At 41.3% G+C, this 14,476-nt stretch overlaps 1 protein-coding gene across 1 annotated transcript; it reads left to right on the top strand.

Moving 5' to 3' along the window:
- Positions 1-1,057: 1,057 nt before the first annotated feature.
- On the top strand, positions 1,058-11,409 carry ZFP64 (ZFP64 zinc finger protein). Its single transcript, XM_027472943.3, has 6 exons — positions 1,058-1,246; positions 1,614-1,853; positions 3,163-3,324; positions 4,538-4,600; positions 5,217-5,468; positions 9,377-11,409. The coding sequence occupies exons 1-6, from the start codon at positions 1,192-1,194 to the stop codon at positions 10,675-10,677; spliced, it is 2,073 nt and encodes a 690-aa protein (XP_027328744.1). The 5' UTR covers positions 1,058-1,191; the 3' UTR covers positions 10,678-11,409.
- The last annotated feature ends 3,067 nt before the right edge of the window (positions 11,410-14,476 follow it).

Raw genomic sequence — 14,476 nt, 5'->3', positions numbered from 1 at the left:
TAAATCTCCCCAGGCGCAACTTGTGGTCATTTCCTCAAGTCCTGTCATTAGTTATCTGAGAGAAGAGGCTGACCCCCTCCTCATCAAAACCTCCCTTCAGGACATTGTAGAGAGCAATGAGGCCACCCTACTGTCAGGCAGATCAACACTACCTCCCAACTCGGTGTCATCTGCAAGCTTACTGAGGGTACACTCAATCCCCTCATTTAGGTCATCAATAAAGATATTAAACAAGATAGGCCCCAATAGCGACCTCTGGGGGTCCCCACTTTCCTTCTGATGGAATGGCACGGATCTGTGATGGGAGTGCCAGGCCTAGAGTTAGGAAAACGTTTTTTACTCGGGGGTGGCATTGTCACAGGCCCCCCAGGTACGTAGTCATGGCACCAAGCCTGTTGGAGTTCAAGAAGCATTTGGACTATGCTCTGCCATGTGCTCTAAATTGTTGGGTAGACCCTTTATGGAGCCAAGAGTTGGACACAATGATCCTTGTGGGTCCCTTCCAACTCAGGATATGATTCTATGATTTTGACAACACTATCAGACATAGGGCCTGATTTTTGTGTGGTCCTGTGTGGAGCCAGGACTTGGGCTCATGATCCTTGTCGGCCCGTTCCAACTCGTGATATTCAGTTTCTGTGACTAGGCGCATGACTGAAGTGAGATAGCCAAAACTTAAAGACTACCTCAAGCTGTAATTCTAGCACCTGTCCTGCCTCATTTCAAAATTCAAGTTTCCAAATTCACACACGCCCTGCCAGACACAGAAAAGCCTGGCTCAGGACGATGGCCTCGTCAGGAGGTAGGGCTGGCTCACACGAGCTACCTCTGCCTCACAGACACAGCTGTGCAGCACAGCCGCCTCAGCACCAAGGCTTCACTAGCAGCTTCATCAGGGCACGGAGCCCGGGCTCATGAGGCCAATGCGGGCCGTTACGGGGGGCAGGAACGATCGGGCTGAAGAAAAGCCCGAGGAGCCGAGCACGGCGGTGTTATGAGGGGCTGACATGGCGGAGCCCTGAGCGCGGCGGCAGGTGAGGGCAGCCGCAGCCTCGCCGCCTCCACTGAGCATGCTCGGCCCCTCCACATCCGCCGCCGCTCGGCCGCCGAGAGGCGCGGGGGAGAAGGTTCCCCGCCGGTAATAAGGCCCTTGGCAGGTGGCGGAGGCGGCGTGCGGGGCTCGCTGCCGCCATGAACCCCGGTGGCGGGGCGGGGGCGGCGCCGGCTTTCCCCGGCCCCGTGCAGTGTAAGTGGCGCAGCGCGCTGGGCGGGTTATGCGCGCTCCGGGGCCCGCGAGACGGAAGCCGGCTCGAACCGGGGCCCGGCTACGCCCCGAAACCTGAGTAGCGCAAAAAGCGAGGCGGGAGCGGAGGAGCCCGGGAACCTGGCTGGGGGGGAACCCGGGAATCTGGGTGAGCGCCCGGGGGCTGCGGGGCCCGGGCTGGGCCTGGGCGGGAACCCCCAGGGGACCCGGGGCCTGCGGGGAACGTGGCCGCGGGCATGGGCACGGGCCGCAGCGGGCAGCTCCGCCCCTGGGGGCCACGGGCGCTCGGTGTCGGTCTCCTTAGAATCATAGAATCACAGAATCACTGCCCCATCTGCTGCCGTTCCAGTTCCAGGAGGCACCACGGTGCTGGTGGAGCTCACCCCGGACATCCACATCTGTGGCATCTGCAAGCAGCAGTTCAACAACCTCGACGCCTTCGTCGCGCACAAGCAGAGCGGTTGCCAGCTCACGAGCGCGGCGGCCGGGGCCACCAGCACGGTCCAGTTTGTGTCTGAGGAAACGGTGCCCTCGACACAGGCACAAACTACGGCCAGGACCATCACCTCGGAGACCCAAACCATCACAGGTATCGCAGTGCTTCAAAGCACTTGCTCATGCAAAGCAGCGTTACATTGCTCCCTGCACATGTGTCCCCATCACACTAAGGTGAACAAACTGGTCACACATTAGTTGTCACATCTGTGCAAAGGAAGGAAGAAAACGAGTGTTGTGCAGCCTCAGTGTTGGTGTGGCAACAGATACGAGTTCACTTACAACAACGCTAACGTTGTATAACCAAGTTGTGCAAACTAATTAAAATTGTCAATACTTAGGAAAAGTAATCAAATTGCTATGCATTTTATTTTTTAAGAGTGCTTTTGATGAGAAACAGACTCGGAATTGCTGTCAGGCTCTAATCCAGGCCCTTTTATGTGAGAACACTGCATTCCCTAACATTGCTCCCACAAGTAATTGGCAGAAAAAAATATTACTCAAAATTTCTGTGTATGTGAAGGCTGAAGTAAGGTCCTAATCCTGCAAACATGTAAATAAAACTACAGTTTTGTTCAATGTATGAAGATTTGTCCTTCTATATATTGTTTTGTTTTGCCTTGCTGTGGGATTTTACTAAAATTCAAATTACTCGATTTTAAAGTTGTACAGATAGATTAGGACAACAAATCTGAAAGAGTAGTGAAGCAAAATGAATTCAGGGCTCACTTCCAGGAATTTTTGTATTATAATCCCTCAACTCAGTGTGGGTTTTGGATGAGTCACTCTTGTGCTTCATATTTACTCATCTTTAAAATGAGGGCAATTATATCCTTCTGCCCTTTTGGGGTGTAACATTTAATTGATTTAAAAGCTGCGACTTTGCCTGACAAAGTTGTACCCGTTATGAGTAATAGTTAAAAACAGTATTGTTGAAAGAGGCTGAACTCTTTAATTCTTTTTTAATTTATTTACATTATGCCTTTTTGACAATATTAGCCATGTTATTTTTTTTTCTTTCCTTTAAGCTGTAGCACAGCCAGTGTTGAAAACCAAAGAGAACTTTATTAATGGAAGACCTGGACAGGCTTCAGAAGCAGAATGTTTTAACAATGCAGTCAGATAGGATTCAAACAGGGAGACAAGTGGGCCTGTGTAGGGTCATACGAAGCTCAGCATGGCTCATGTGGTCTTTACAGAGTTTTCATCTGATAGCAGGATAGCAAGGGAGAGAAATGCCTTTCTTTTTCCAACTCCCCCATATTAATAAGAAGCCAGGAAGAAAAATCTTGCTGGAAAAGAAAACAGAGTAGAGGAGTAGTTAATGAGATGGAAAGTAATTAGAAAGGTTTTACTGACTGGACAAGCTAATGTTATCAAACTGAACTATTTTATGTGTTTAGTTTCTGCACCAGAGTTTGTTTTTGAACATGGCTATCAAACGTACCTGCCTAGCGAGAGCAGTGAGCCTCCAACTGCTGCTATCGTCTCTACACCACCAAAAGCACGTTCAAGAAAATCGACTTCCTCACTTACACAGAAGAAACTAAACTGTTGCTATCCAGGTAAGATGTGGGTTATGTTTTCTCCGTTATAACATTGATAGGATTGGTATAGTTACATACAAAGCAGGTGTGTCTGTCTTAAGCACTTAAGATACATGTAACTTGGAGGGCAGCTAACAAAGGGTGTAATATACTACCACTGACATCAGTAGTAGTTTTGCTATTGATTTTGCACGTCTTTAGTCTTTGGTCCTATACAGTGACATACCCTAGTGATGCTCCAGTGGGTTTGCGTATTGACATTGGCCTGTGCATACAGCCATTGCTGTTGAAGGGCAGAGTCTGGTTTCCTTTTTGCCAGCTGCTGTTATTGCATGCAAAAAATATTATATGTGCATTTTGCATTATATGCTTTGTCTCTGATCAGTTAGCTTGTGTATAAAGATGTCCCTGCCCATGGCAGGGGGTTGGAACTAGATGACCTTTAAGGTCCCTTCTACCCAAACCATTCTATGATTCTATGATGATAGTTTGAACCAAAGTATTTGGAAACCTTAGTGAGTAAAAATCATTCGATATGCAGTAAATGTGCGGAGACAGCCATGTAGATGAGTAGCGATCATTAATGGGGACAGAAGTTGCCGGCTCTTTTTTGCTAGCTTGCCTTCACTTGAAAGACACACTTAAAATGTGTGGCATTCATTTCTGCGCTTTAAACCTGTAACACTTTCTGTTTGGGCAGAATTCCTGAACGGTGGGCTGTTAACTAAGTTCCCAGTAGCACTAACTTGAAATCATATGTGGAATTAATTAGTTACTTCTGCATCCCTCGTGTATTTTAAAATGCATCTCAAATCCTAGTCAGAGAGTGCAGAGAATTTGTTTCAAAGCTTATAGAAAGACTTACAGAAAATGGAAATGTAGAGGGGGAATTGCCTCCCTGGGGAAGCATTAGAAAACTAAAGTTCATAGGTAAGCCAGTTTTAAGCAGTTGTAAGGAAATGAGATGGGGAAGTTCTTTTCTGTAAATAGTGAATTTTAAAGAAAATCTTATTGAGAAGAAACCTAATGCCCAGAATCATAGAATGGCTCAGGTTGGAAGGGATCTTAAAGATCATCTAGTTCCAACCCCCCTGCCAGAGGTAGGGACGCCACCCACTATATCAGGTTGCCCAGGGACTCATCTAGTATCATAGTATATTGTTGTTATTGTTGTTTTGGTAGATTTTCCATTAATTTAATGGTGTTCTTTTCTTAATTTTACTACTGTCAGGTTGCCAGTTCAAGACTTCCTATGGTATGAAGGATATGGAACGTCATCTGCGAACCCACACAGGTTTGCATAGTTGCTATATTTTATTTTTGGTTGGTTTCCTTTCTGGCTTCCTGTTAAAGAGTTTTCCTACAAAATAACATCTACAGATAAATCAGATAAGTTATACACATATGTGTATATACTGGAGTTTTAGTTCTTAGTGCCTAGGGAATTGCCTTGTTTGGTAAGCTACAACAGCCCAACTGGGCCATACCACTCACAGCTATGAAACATGAGCACTTTACATAGGTTAAGGCACTGTCAAACTTCGTAGATGCAGACCGTGTGTTTATCAGGGTGCAGTGTGGTGGTGCACAAACTTAAGTTGCCTTTGATATCTAACAGTTATTTCAACAGTTCACCTGCTATCCCCCAAAACACTAATTCAGAGTTCTAAGGGGAGACGATTCCAAAAGGTCTTCTCAACTTTCTGCACTTGCATTTGTAGCCTTCTGGAGCCTTAGCTGACTGGCTGTCAGCTGAAATTCTACATCCAGTTTCTGAAAACTAGCCACACTGGTATTTGAAAGTGTTCAGTGGTTTTTGTTTGCTTGTTTGTTTTTTAGTAATATCTTCATGGTGCAAAAATTCTTCATGTATTGATGGTCTGCTGTTTGTGTTTTGTTTTGTTTTTCAGGAGACAAGCCCCATAAATGTGATGTTTGTAACAAATGTTTTAGTCGCAAAGATAAGCTGAAGATGCACATGCGGTCCCATACTGGTGTGAAGCCTTACAAATGTAAACACTGTGACTATGCAGCTGCTGACAGCAGCAGTCTCAACAAGCACCAGCGCATTCACTCCAATGAGCGTCCTTTTAAATGCCAGATCTGTCCTTATGCAAGCCGCAACTCTAGTCAGCTAACCGTACACCTCAGATCCCACACAGGTGAGCTTATACCAAAATTCAGATCTGTAAAAGTTTGGAAGCCATTTGGAGGATTTTAAAAAGGTATACAGGGTGTTAAGATGCCAGGAAGTGCCTACTTGAATTCTCAGAAGCGTTTAGGCATCTGGCTTCTCTCAGTCTCTTGGGTATGTAATCTAGTAGGGCAAGACAGCTCTTCTGAAAACACCTAGAAGCAATTGGAAGACAGATCTGACTCTTGGTAGTTGTTCTTTTAAATTGACTTTGGAACTGCCTGTTAAGATGTTCTTAAACCAATAGAACCTAATGAATCAATAAATAATTAGATCCTTGAGAGTGTGTAGGGTCCTATCTGTGTTTCTCAAGCCTGGTCCACTATTTAAGAAACAATGAGGTTATTTTTGAACTTTGAAATTACAGTTAAACTAGTTGTGTCATCAGAAACTTAAGATGCGTAATTTAATTTAAATCTCATTAGTAAACTTGCAAGTAATTAGCAACTTAAAGAATGGTCAAAAAAGGTACAACTTGTGTTGCCTTCCACGTTCAGGCTGATGGACATTAACAGGGGAGTATGATCAGTTGGAACTATATTTTTCCCATATCATGTTTGTTCTGTGGATAAAACATTTTAGCCCCCAGGCTTATAAACATTGTATTGTTTTATACTTACACTGTTTGGTTGGTTTCCTTTTAAGTAGACTTCTGACTTACAGGTTGTTCTATAAGAGTTTTGCTGTAAAGATACTACTCTACAGTTGTCTTTGTACAATTTTCTCTATAGGTTGTTTTTTCGCCTACTCCAGGTATAGGTTTGTGTGTTGTCTTTTATATATTTGATTAGTTCTGTGAATTTTAGCTGCAAGGTGGTTATGGTTCATTGATTAATAGATTAGCTTTGAAACTAGCCTGCATCATCTGAATTGGAATTCAAGTACTAAACAACATTAGTTCAGATGTGTGCAAGATGGGATTTATTTCAAACAGATAAAAGAAATAAATCCCTTATGCATTGTGAAGGTGGGAGGGTTAAACCAATCTGTCTCTAGCAGAAGAGAATCTTTTATACTTCAAGTCTGCTGTGATGGAACAGGCAGGATTATCAGGCAGTTGTTTTACAAGTTTCCCTCTTTCTGTTGCTATACAAGAAGACATGGTGGTCAGTCAAAATAGTACAGGGTGTTATGAGAAGGTAGCTGTTAGTAAACACAGCAGTTACAGAATATGCTGTTGAGTTTTCCGCATGTAATGTAAGAGTGTGCGTATCTTTGCATTTATGAACATGGACAGGTATGCTCTGAATTTGACTGTGGGAGAACCTCTGGACGATGACACTCACGCATTCCCAGTAGAGTTAGATTTTTGTTCCATTAAATACTGCAATAGTTGGAAAGGGGTTTTAGGCTGCCTTCTTTCTTTTTAGCAAATCGTTCTGTTACGTCTTAAGCAAACAAAGTTATGCTGAAATTCAAGCAAGGCTTTAGTTTGCTCGTCCCTTCCATTTTTCTGAAATTAAATCCTCTTTTTGTTTTTTAAAAAAAAAGCTTTTTTGATTAACCGACAGGAGGCACAAGACTCTAGACAGTAATCATTTCATCCTTTTTAGGTTAAAAAGCTGTTATGCACACAGCCAATTTTAGGAGAAAAGTAAGACTGGTTTCTAGAATACATTCCTTACTACAATAAAATTAGTCATTCTGTAGGAGGTGAATGTAATTTACATTGCTCAGAGTCACATCATCTACATGACGTTACTTGAACTAGTCATCTGAAGCGCTGTTTCCTATTAATTTGAGTAGAAATACTATTAAAATTGTTAATTTTAATTCCAGCATCAGACACTCTTTTTATTTGTTTGATTCTGTCAGCGTTAATAATAAATGAATAGAAATGTAAAGAAACAAGTAATAAACCACTCTTAAAGTAAACAGAATGTTCATTGCTCTATTCAATAAAATTACTAATTCTTTTTCTTACTGTGCTATGCAGTATGTGAAAATTAAGCCATTGAAATACATACAATGCCTTCATCAGTGAAGTAGATAAAAATTTCATGGCAGAGTATGCAGCTGCAACTGTAAAATAAACCAGATGAGCAAACAGTGCATCTTCATTAATAAAAATGTGTTTAATATAGATAATACACTATGTATCTCAATTATTAAACAGAGACATGGATTAGCACAGTAGGCCACAACTTGATATGAAAAATATGCAGCTAAACCTATGATATATGTAGCTGGATAAGCAAATTATGCAAAACTATACAGCTATTGTCATAGCTGTAAGAATTGTATGAAATATTAACTTATAAAATAGCTATTTGTGGTTTTCTTAAAGAAGAAAAAGCTTGTTAAACAAATACACTCTTTCTCCTCCCTCCACCAAGCATGTCTTAGCACTCAGGAGCACAATTCTCTTTCAAAATAAGTCTTTTAAACTTTATGCTCAAGTAGTTTAGAAAACTATGTATTTTTACCTTAAAGAAAAAGGTAAAGAACGTTTTTCAATAGGATTGGCCTGTTTGCTCTAGATCTTTTTCGATGACTTCAGAAAAGAGTCCTTTTTTTATGCTGTAATTGACTGTATAGATTGATGGATGTACGGCTTATTTTGACCATACATATGACACAAGCCCGCAAATAAAGAAAATGCAAAACAGTGGCTTAGATTCAGGCTGTTCAAATGGTTATTTGTGTAGGTGGCTTGACATAAACAGACTACTAACGATCTTACAGATGAGTACATTAATTTTTCATGCTTTAGCAGTTAAGAATTTGACCTAACTTTCAGTTAAATAGGTTTTGGGTCAGGATTGCTCTCATAAAAATTATGCATTTATGAATATTTTATGTATCTGTTTGCATGAATGTGAACTGATACCGCATGAATACAAACAGATAGTAGATTTTCTTGAATCTGTAGTATATTATTAGGTATGATGCAAGTATCTCAGTTGCTGTAATGCTGGAAAAACAAAAGCTGCATGTTATTTCTCTGTATAAACACATTTCCCTGGAGTCACTGTGGTGGTTTTACTCATGCATACTTGCATGCATGTTTCATTACTCAGCCATTTCTATCTTGCAGTTACATTTACATATCTCTGATTCTTCTGTTTCTGTACAACTGCAGTACCGCCGTGGTTTGGCAGCCACCTGACACTCATCAAGATACGGACTTCTGTCCATACAACTCCCCATGTTCTGGACAAAAGTTTTCACTACTCTCTCTATGCCAGCAATAGCATTTGTGCTGCACCACATGAGCCAGGGGAAGGAATTAACCAGGCCAGAAAGTAAACTAGGCCAGCTTTTCTTGTCAGCTAATTTAACTCACCATGTGAATAAATGTCAGTACAAGAAAGGCAATAAGGACTGTATGGTTGAGCAGTGAGGTTGTTGCCCATTACTTGCCCGTTTCTGCAGTAGCCTGAAACTTACCTAGGCTTAAAGTTAACTTAGGAATCTCACTTTAAATCTTGTACTGTAGACCTGAGACATGTATGTCTTTCTGTTGATTTCTTAGACTTTAAAAATATAGCAGCTGTTAGTGTTTATTTTAACGAATTTTAAATGCTGGTTGAGGCATACTGTTGCTAAAGGGGGACAAATGAGAAAGAAACTCCAGTTGCTTTTTGTGAGCATACTGTACGGTTTTACAAAGTGAACTAGAAATTAAGAACATCTAAATATGGAAAGAAAAAAAAAAACTATAGGTGTGGGCAGGCATTCTCTTTGAAAGTCAGCACACAGGTACGTTAGAACAGGTGATAAATACTGTGCCTCTGCATATTCTAAATACCTGTAAACTCCCAACATATTTTCAACAAGTTGGCTGTGCATGTTTCACTATGGGCTTTTGTCTCCCCAGAAATAAAATGGATCTTGGTGTCTCATCTCTAATTGAAATGTGCTTTTTGTTGACAGGAGATGCTCCTTTCCAGTGTCAGATGTGTCCTGCTAAATTTAAAATCAACTCAGACTTGAAGAGGCACATGCGTGTGCATTCTGGTGAGAAACCTTACAAATGTGAGTTCTGTGAGGTCCGGTGCGCCATGAAAGGAAACTTAAAATCACACATTCGTATCAAACACAGCATGGAAAATACGCTGAAGTGTCCAGAGTGTGAGTTTCAGTGTGGAAACAAAACAAGCCTTCGACACCACATAAGAACTCATCAGCCTGAGCAGCCAGTGAAGTGCTCGGAGTGCAACTACTCTTGTTCCAACAAGGCAGCTCTGAAAGTGCATGAGCGAATTCACTGCAAAGATCGTCCTTTCAAATGTGAATTCTGCAGCTTTGATACCAAGCAGCGGAGCAACCTGACTACTCATGTGAGGAAAGCTCATGGAGACAAAGTCAAGACCAAGAAGCAAACTGTGGAGAAGAAGGAAGGAGATAGGCCAAAGCAAGGTGGCTCTAGGCAAGTTGCCAAATTAGATGCTAAGAAGGCATTTAAGTGTGATTTGTGTGATGCTTCCTTTGTCCGAGAAGACTCTCTTAGGAGTCATAAGAAGCAGCACAGTATGTACAGTGGATCTAAAAATAATGAGCTGGCTGTTCTACAGCTCCAGATGGATCCCAGTCGACAGACCAGTGCCCCGATTACTGTCAGTCACCTCCAGGTCCCAATTCAGGCTGCTCAGGTTTCTCCATACAATGAGGGAAGGGTCAAGATCATTGTGGGTCACCAGGTCCCTCAGAATAACAGCATAGTTCAGGCTGCATCGGTGAATGTTGTGCCCCCCACGCTAATCAGCCAGAATCAGGAAGATCTCTCAGCCAACAGCCGCTTGCAGCTGCTGGGCCAAGTCAGTTTGCTGGCACCACCTCCACCTCCAATATCACAAAGCGAAGCAGTGCCTGTGGCACAACCAGCAGTTCTTCTAACAACCCATGACCAAACTGACGGAACTGCTTTACATCAAACTCTGATTCCTGCTGCACCTGTCAGCAGTCATGAGGCTTCAGCAAACCAAGCTTTCATCACCAGCTCTGGAATCAGCTGCTCTGACTTAGAAGGCCTTAATGCTTTGATACAAGAAGGAGCAACAGAAGTGACTGTGGTTAGTGATGGAGGTCAGAGTATCACAGTGTCCACTTCGGCTCCCCCTCCTCCTATCTTCTCCTCATCTTCTCACACAGAAGCCCCTAAGCAGACCTACTCCATCATTCAAAGTGGAGCACACACAGCTTTGCTTTGTCCAGCAGACTCAATACCAGATTAGTCACAAAGTAACTAACAAATTTCAGCCTTGGAGGCACTGGTGATTTTGGCAGAAGTGCATAGAACATAAGTGAATACAGGATTTGTCCCACAAAGCCAAATACCTTCCACATATGCATTCTGCTTGTCTGTACATGGAAACATACACCTTGTATGTGGCAAAGAGGTTGTGTATATTTGTGCTTCTTTTGAAATCAGAGGCTATGTTCTTCATAAAATCTGAGCATCAAAGCAACTATTGAAAGCTTTGCCAAGCAGTATGCTTCCTGGACTAGGATTCTTGCGTTGTGCTGGCAAAAATAAGAAAACCTCACCTTATGATGAACTATCCTCACAGCAGACTTTCATGTATACACAAAAGACAATAGTCCGAGCCATTCCAAGCTATATTTTTAAGTGAGGTCTGTTTTGATTACATGCTATGTATGGATTAACTGAACCTGGCTGGTTGTAGACATTTCTTATAGATCAATAATGGAGCCCTTCTGAAGGTCATGGGACCTGTTGCTTAATATTAGTAGAAGTGGGTAGCATGTGACACTTGATCTGGTAATGCTGATGCAGAAGACCAAGTGATGGTTTTTAGAAGACAAAATAATTTGTCCATCAGTAATAACTAAGTTTGTTAGCAAGAACACTATTAAAAATTATGTATATGACACAGTGATCTGTGTCAGAGGCACCTGTGTTTTAAAAATCAAAACAACCACAAATATATTTTTTACAAACACTACTTAAATTTTGTTTTTATTTTGATGTTGCTTGGGTGGAAAAAGTCCATTCCACTTTAGTGCTTTTCTTTTCATGTTAAAGGGGAAAAAGAAAAGATTGAATTGATTCAATTAAAAATAATAATTAAAAAAAAAGATTCTAATCTGAAGTTTGCAACACCACCATTAACTCAGATTGGATCTGAGATAGACACACATCATTTACTGCTAAATTAATGAATGAATGCTGGGCTGTATTTTTAGACAGTATTATAGTCCTATCTGATGAGTATTCCTGTAATGGTAGCTATTAATAACATCACTACTCTACTATCTAGTTGAAAAACAGAATGTGTAGCTTGAGAAAATAGACAGCTCTATGGGTCCCTGGATCTGTAAAAATGAGTGATCATTCACAGCCAGACAGCATCCCAAGGACAGTTGTTAATACTTGTGAAGTCTGGAAAGAGACTTATCAAAACCAGCTCTGAGATTCTATCTTGGGGAATCAAAATCAAGTTAAATTTCACAGTATTTGCTAGTGGAAGACATTGAATGATAGCTTTACGTGCTTGGAAAACTTACAGAGAAGATTATATAACTAGGGCCACTTTCTGAATAGGCCTTGTGTTTGAATTTTATTTTTTAGCTTTTACAGACTTTATTTTGCATATCTGGTGGTGTTCCCCACCACTTCCTTATGTGTGGTACGCACTTTTACGTACAGTGTAAGGCTTTCTGCTTTACAATATGTCCAGGAAAATTTAATCATAACTTGCAAGCACAAGTTGTTCTTGAAAATGTGACCTTTGTTTTTTGTTGAAAGGTTGCTTAAATCTGAGTCTTCCTGTATCACTGACTTAATTATTTATGGGAAATAATACTTTTTTGGAGATCTATTCAGCCTTTCTAATTCTTGATTCAAAATTAATGTTCTTAAAAAAAAAAAAAAAAAAAATCCAAATAACCCGGGGTTTAAAAACATCCGGGATTTGAACAGGCTGACAATGTGTCCTTCCACTTAGGGATGTCAGAAAAGACCACACATCAGTTAGAAGGAGAAACATGATGAATGCTTAATTAAAGAGGAAATATTAAATATTTATTTTGTAGTCCTATGCTGTATTGAAATGAGAAGTACAAGTTCTGAGTTCACCAACAGCTGCATTTCAGGGTATATTGTTCGCTGCCCTTGTTCTCCAACCCTTGTTCTCCAACTTTTCCTGTGGCACAGGTTCATCACCTGTTGTTAATTATCTCTTCCCTACAGATAACTGATTTCTGGAGCTGACAAGACCCAGTTCCAAGTCACTAAGCACACCTATTTTTAAATAAATTAGAAGTAGGCGGGAGAGTTTTACTACATTAGATCACTGCAGAACATTCGTTGAGAACAATAAATTGAAAGCCTAGACACTGAATTTTAATGCTGGCATTGGTGTTTTGTGGCTCTCAAGTCATGCCTCATTGTTGTGCCTGTAGCAGAGAACTGATCATTACTACTGTGTTGAAACAGCTTGTAAAGCACTTGGAAGATAAAAGGCATCACAGGTAACTGTTTGATCTTATTATGTGTGGTCCCTGATAGCCAGGTTGTAAATCATAGATGATCACTGTAGTAGCATAGATCAAACATTTTGTGATACCTTTGAAATAAAACACACGGCACAGAAACAGTTCTTTGCTATTAACCCACCTCCAGACATGTACATGCACAAGTTAAACCATTGGGCTGCATACAGTGCTTCCGTGCACTTCTGTGCAACAGTTACTGTAAGCACTAGCGATATAAGGTGCACTTCCAGTCACACATCAATAAATACACATTTCTCCCCCAGGTTGTGGTGTTTTTAGGCCATGCTTCAGGGGAGGCAAAGCTTCCCCAGGAGCGTGTGTGTGGCAATGCCAGGCTGTCCTCAGTACAGCACATGATCTGGGCAGCTCAGAAGGTTTGTTGCAGCTCCTGCAGAGAAAGGAAGACTCCTTCAGTGGTGCGCTGTGCATCGCTGCTCCACGCTTATGCTGAAGTATCTCATCATTGCTGTCCTGCTGGAGATGGGGCAGGTGGGAGCTTTCTTCCAGCTGCTTTTTTGCTGTTGAAGTTGTAATACAGAGCAACAGAAATAGTATAAGTTCTTAAGTTATTGTCTGCTTTGAAATCCTGTGCTAGGTCTTTGAATAGGGTTTGTTAGTCTGTTGGTGATTCAGGTTCTGATACCAGTTGTTACACATTTTCTCTTTATTGTAAGACAAAAGAATCTGAATTGATTTGCAGGCACACTTCTGGTTGTTTTTGGTAAGACTCCCTCTCTATCTGCTTGCTCACACATTGTTGTACCAATATTTCCTGCTGGTTGTTTTTATGAAGGCTAGTGATATCACGGATAATTGTTTTAATACCTACAGGCTGCATGGGTAGTGTGGTTAAGTGCTCTTATTGAGGAGCTTGCATGCTGGAGGTGCCGGTGCTGAAGCTTTGCAGTGCCGGACAAGAGCCATGCCACTGAGCCCTTGTAAGTGCAAAACTTGCACTAACTTGTAAGTGCAAATATAATACAGTTTGGCAACTAGAAAGTTATGCTGGTTTTCATACTGTCCTTGGTGTATACAAACTCCACGTGCAGGGTTTTGTGAGGATGAAGTATTTTGTATCATCTGTAGGTGGTGCAAGAGATCCAGATAAATCGTAAAGTGTGGTCTGTTCTACTTAATGATATGTTTCCTGTTAAACAGTTCCCTGCCTTTAACTCTACCAAGTTCAGATGGTAAAAATATTTCAAAATCCACTTTTATAGAAGTTATAGAAAGTTTAGCTGGAAACACTTTCTTTTCACTTAAGATAAAAAACAAATAATAAAAACAATTTTCTACTGTAAAGATTCCATGAAGCGGATTTATGGCCAGAACTTAATCTCATAATTTAACATTAATTAATATTTTTTGGCTCTGTCAATTAATTTCAGCCTGTACATATTCTGCAGCTGCAGAATTGTAGTACAGTGCAAAAATAATTGAAAATGAGAGATGTTCACAAAGTGGATGGTCAGAATAGCAATTATATGTGTTTGCACTTGGCCAATAGACCTGCAC

Source organism: Anas platyrhynchos, chromosome 21 (assembly GCF_047663525.1).
Source record: "Anas platyrhynchos isolate ZD024472 breed Pekin duck chromosome 21, IASCAAS_PekinDuck_T2T, whole genome shotgun sequence".
In the NCBI taxonomy this organism is placed as follows: domain Eukaryota; kingdom Metazoa; phylum Chordata; class Aves; order Anseriformes; family Anatidae; genus Anas; species Anas platyrhynchos.
Note: the sequence above shows the minus strand (reverse complement) of the source record. Positions and strands in the feature narration are given on the sequence as shown.

Excerpts from the sequence above, each read along its gene's own strand:
- ZFP64 (XM_027472943.3), top strand. The coding sequence starts at position 1,192 with ATGAACCCCGGTGGCGGGGCGGGGGCGGCGCCGGCTTTCCCCGGCCCC. Across the intron at positions 3,325-4,537 it reads ACTAAACTGTTGCTATCCAG|GTTGCCAGTTCAAGACTTCC; the intron begins GTAAGATGTGGG and ends TACTACTGTCAG. Across the intron at positions 5,469-9,376 it reads ACACCTCAGATCCCACACAG|GAGATGCTCCTTTCCAGTGT; the intron begins GTGAGCTTATAC and ends TTTTGTTGACAG.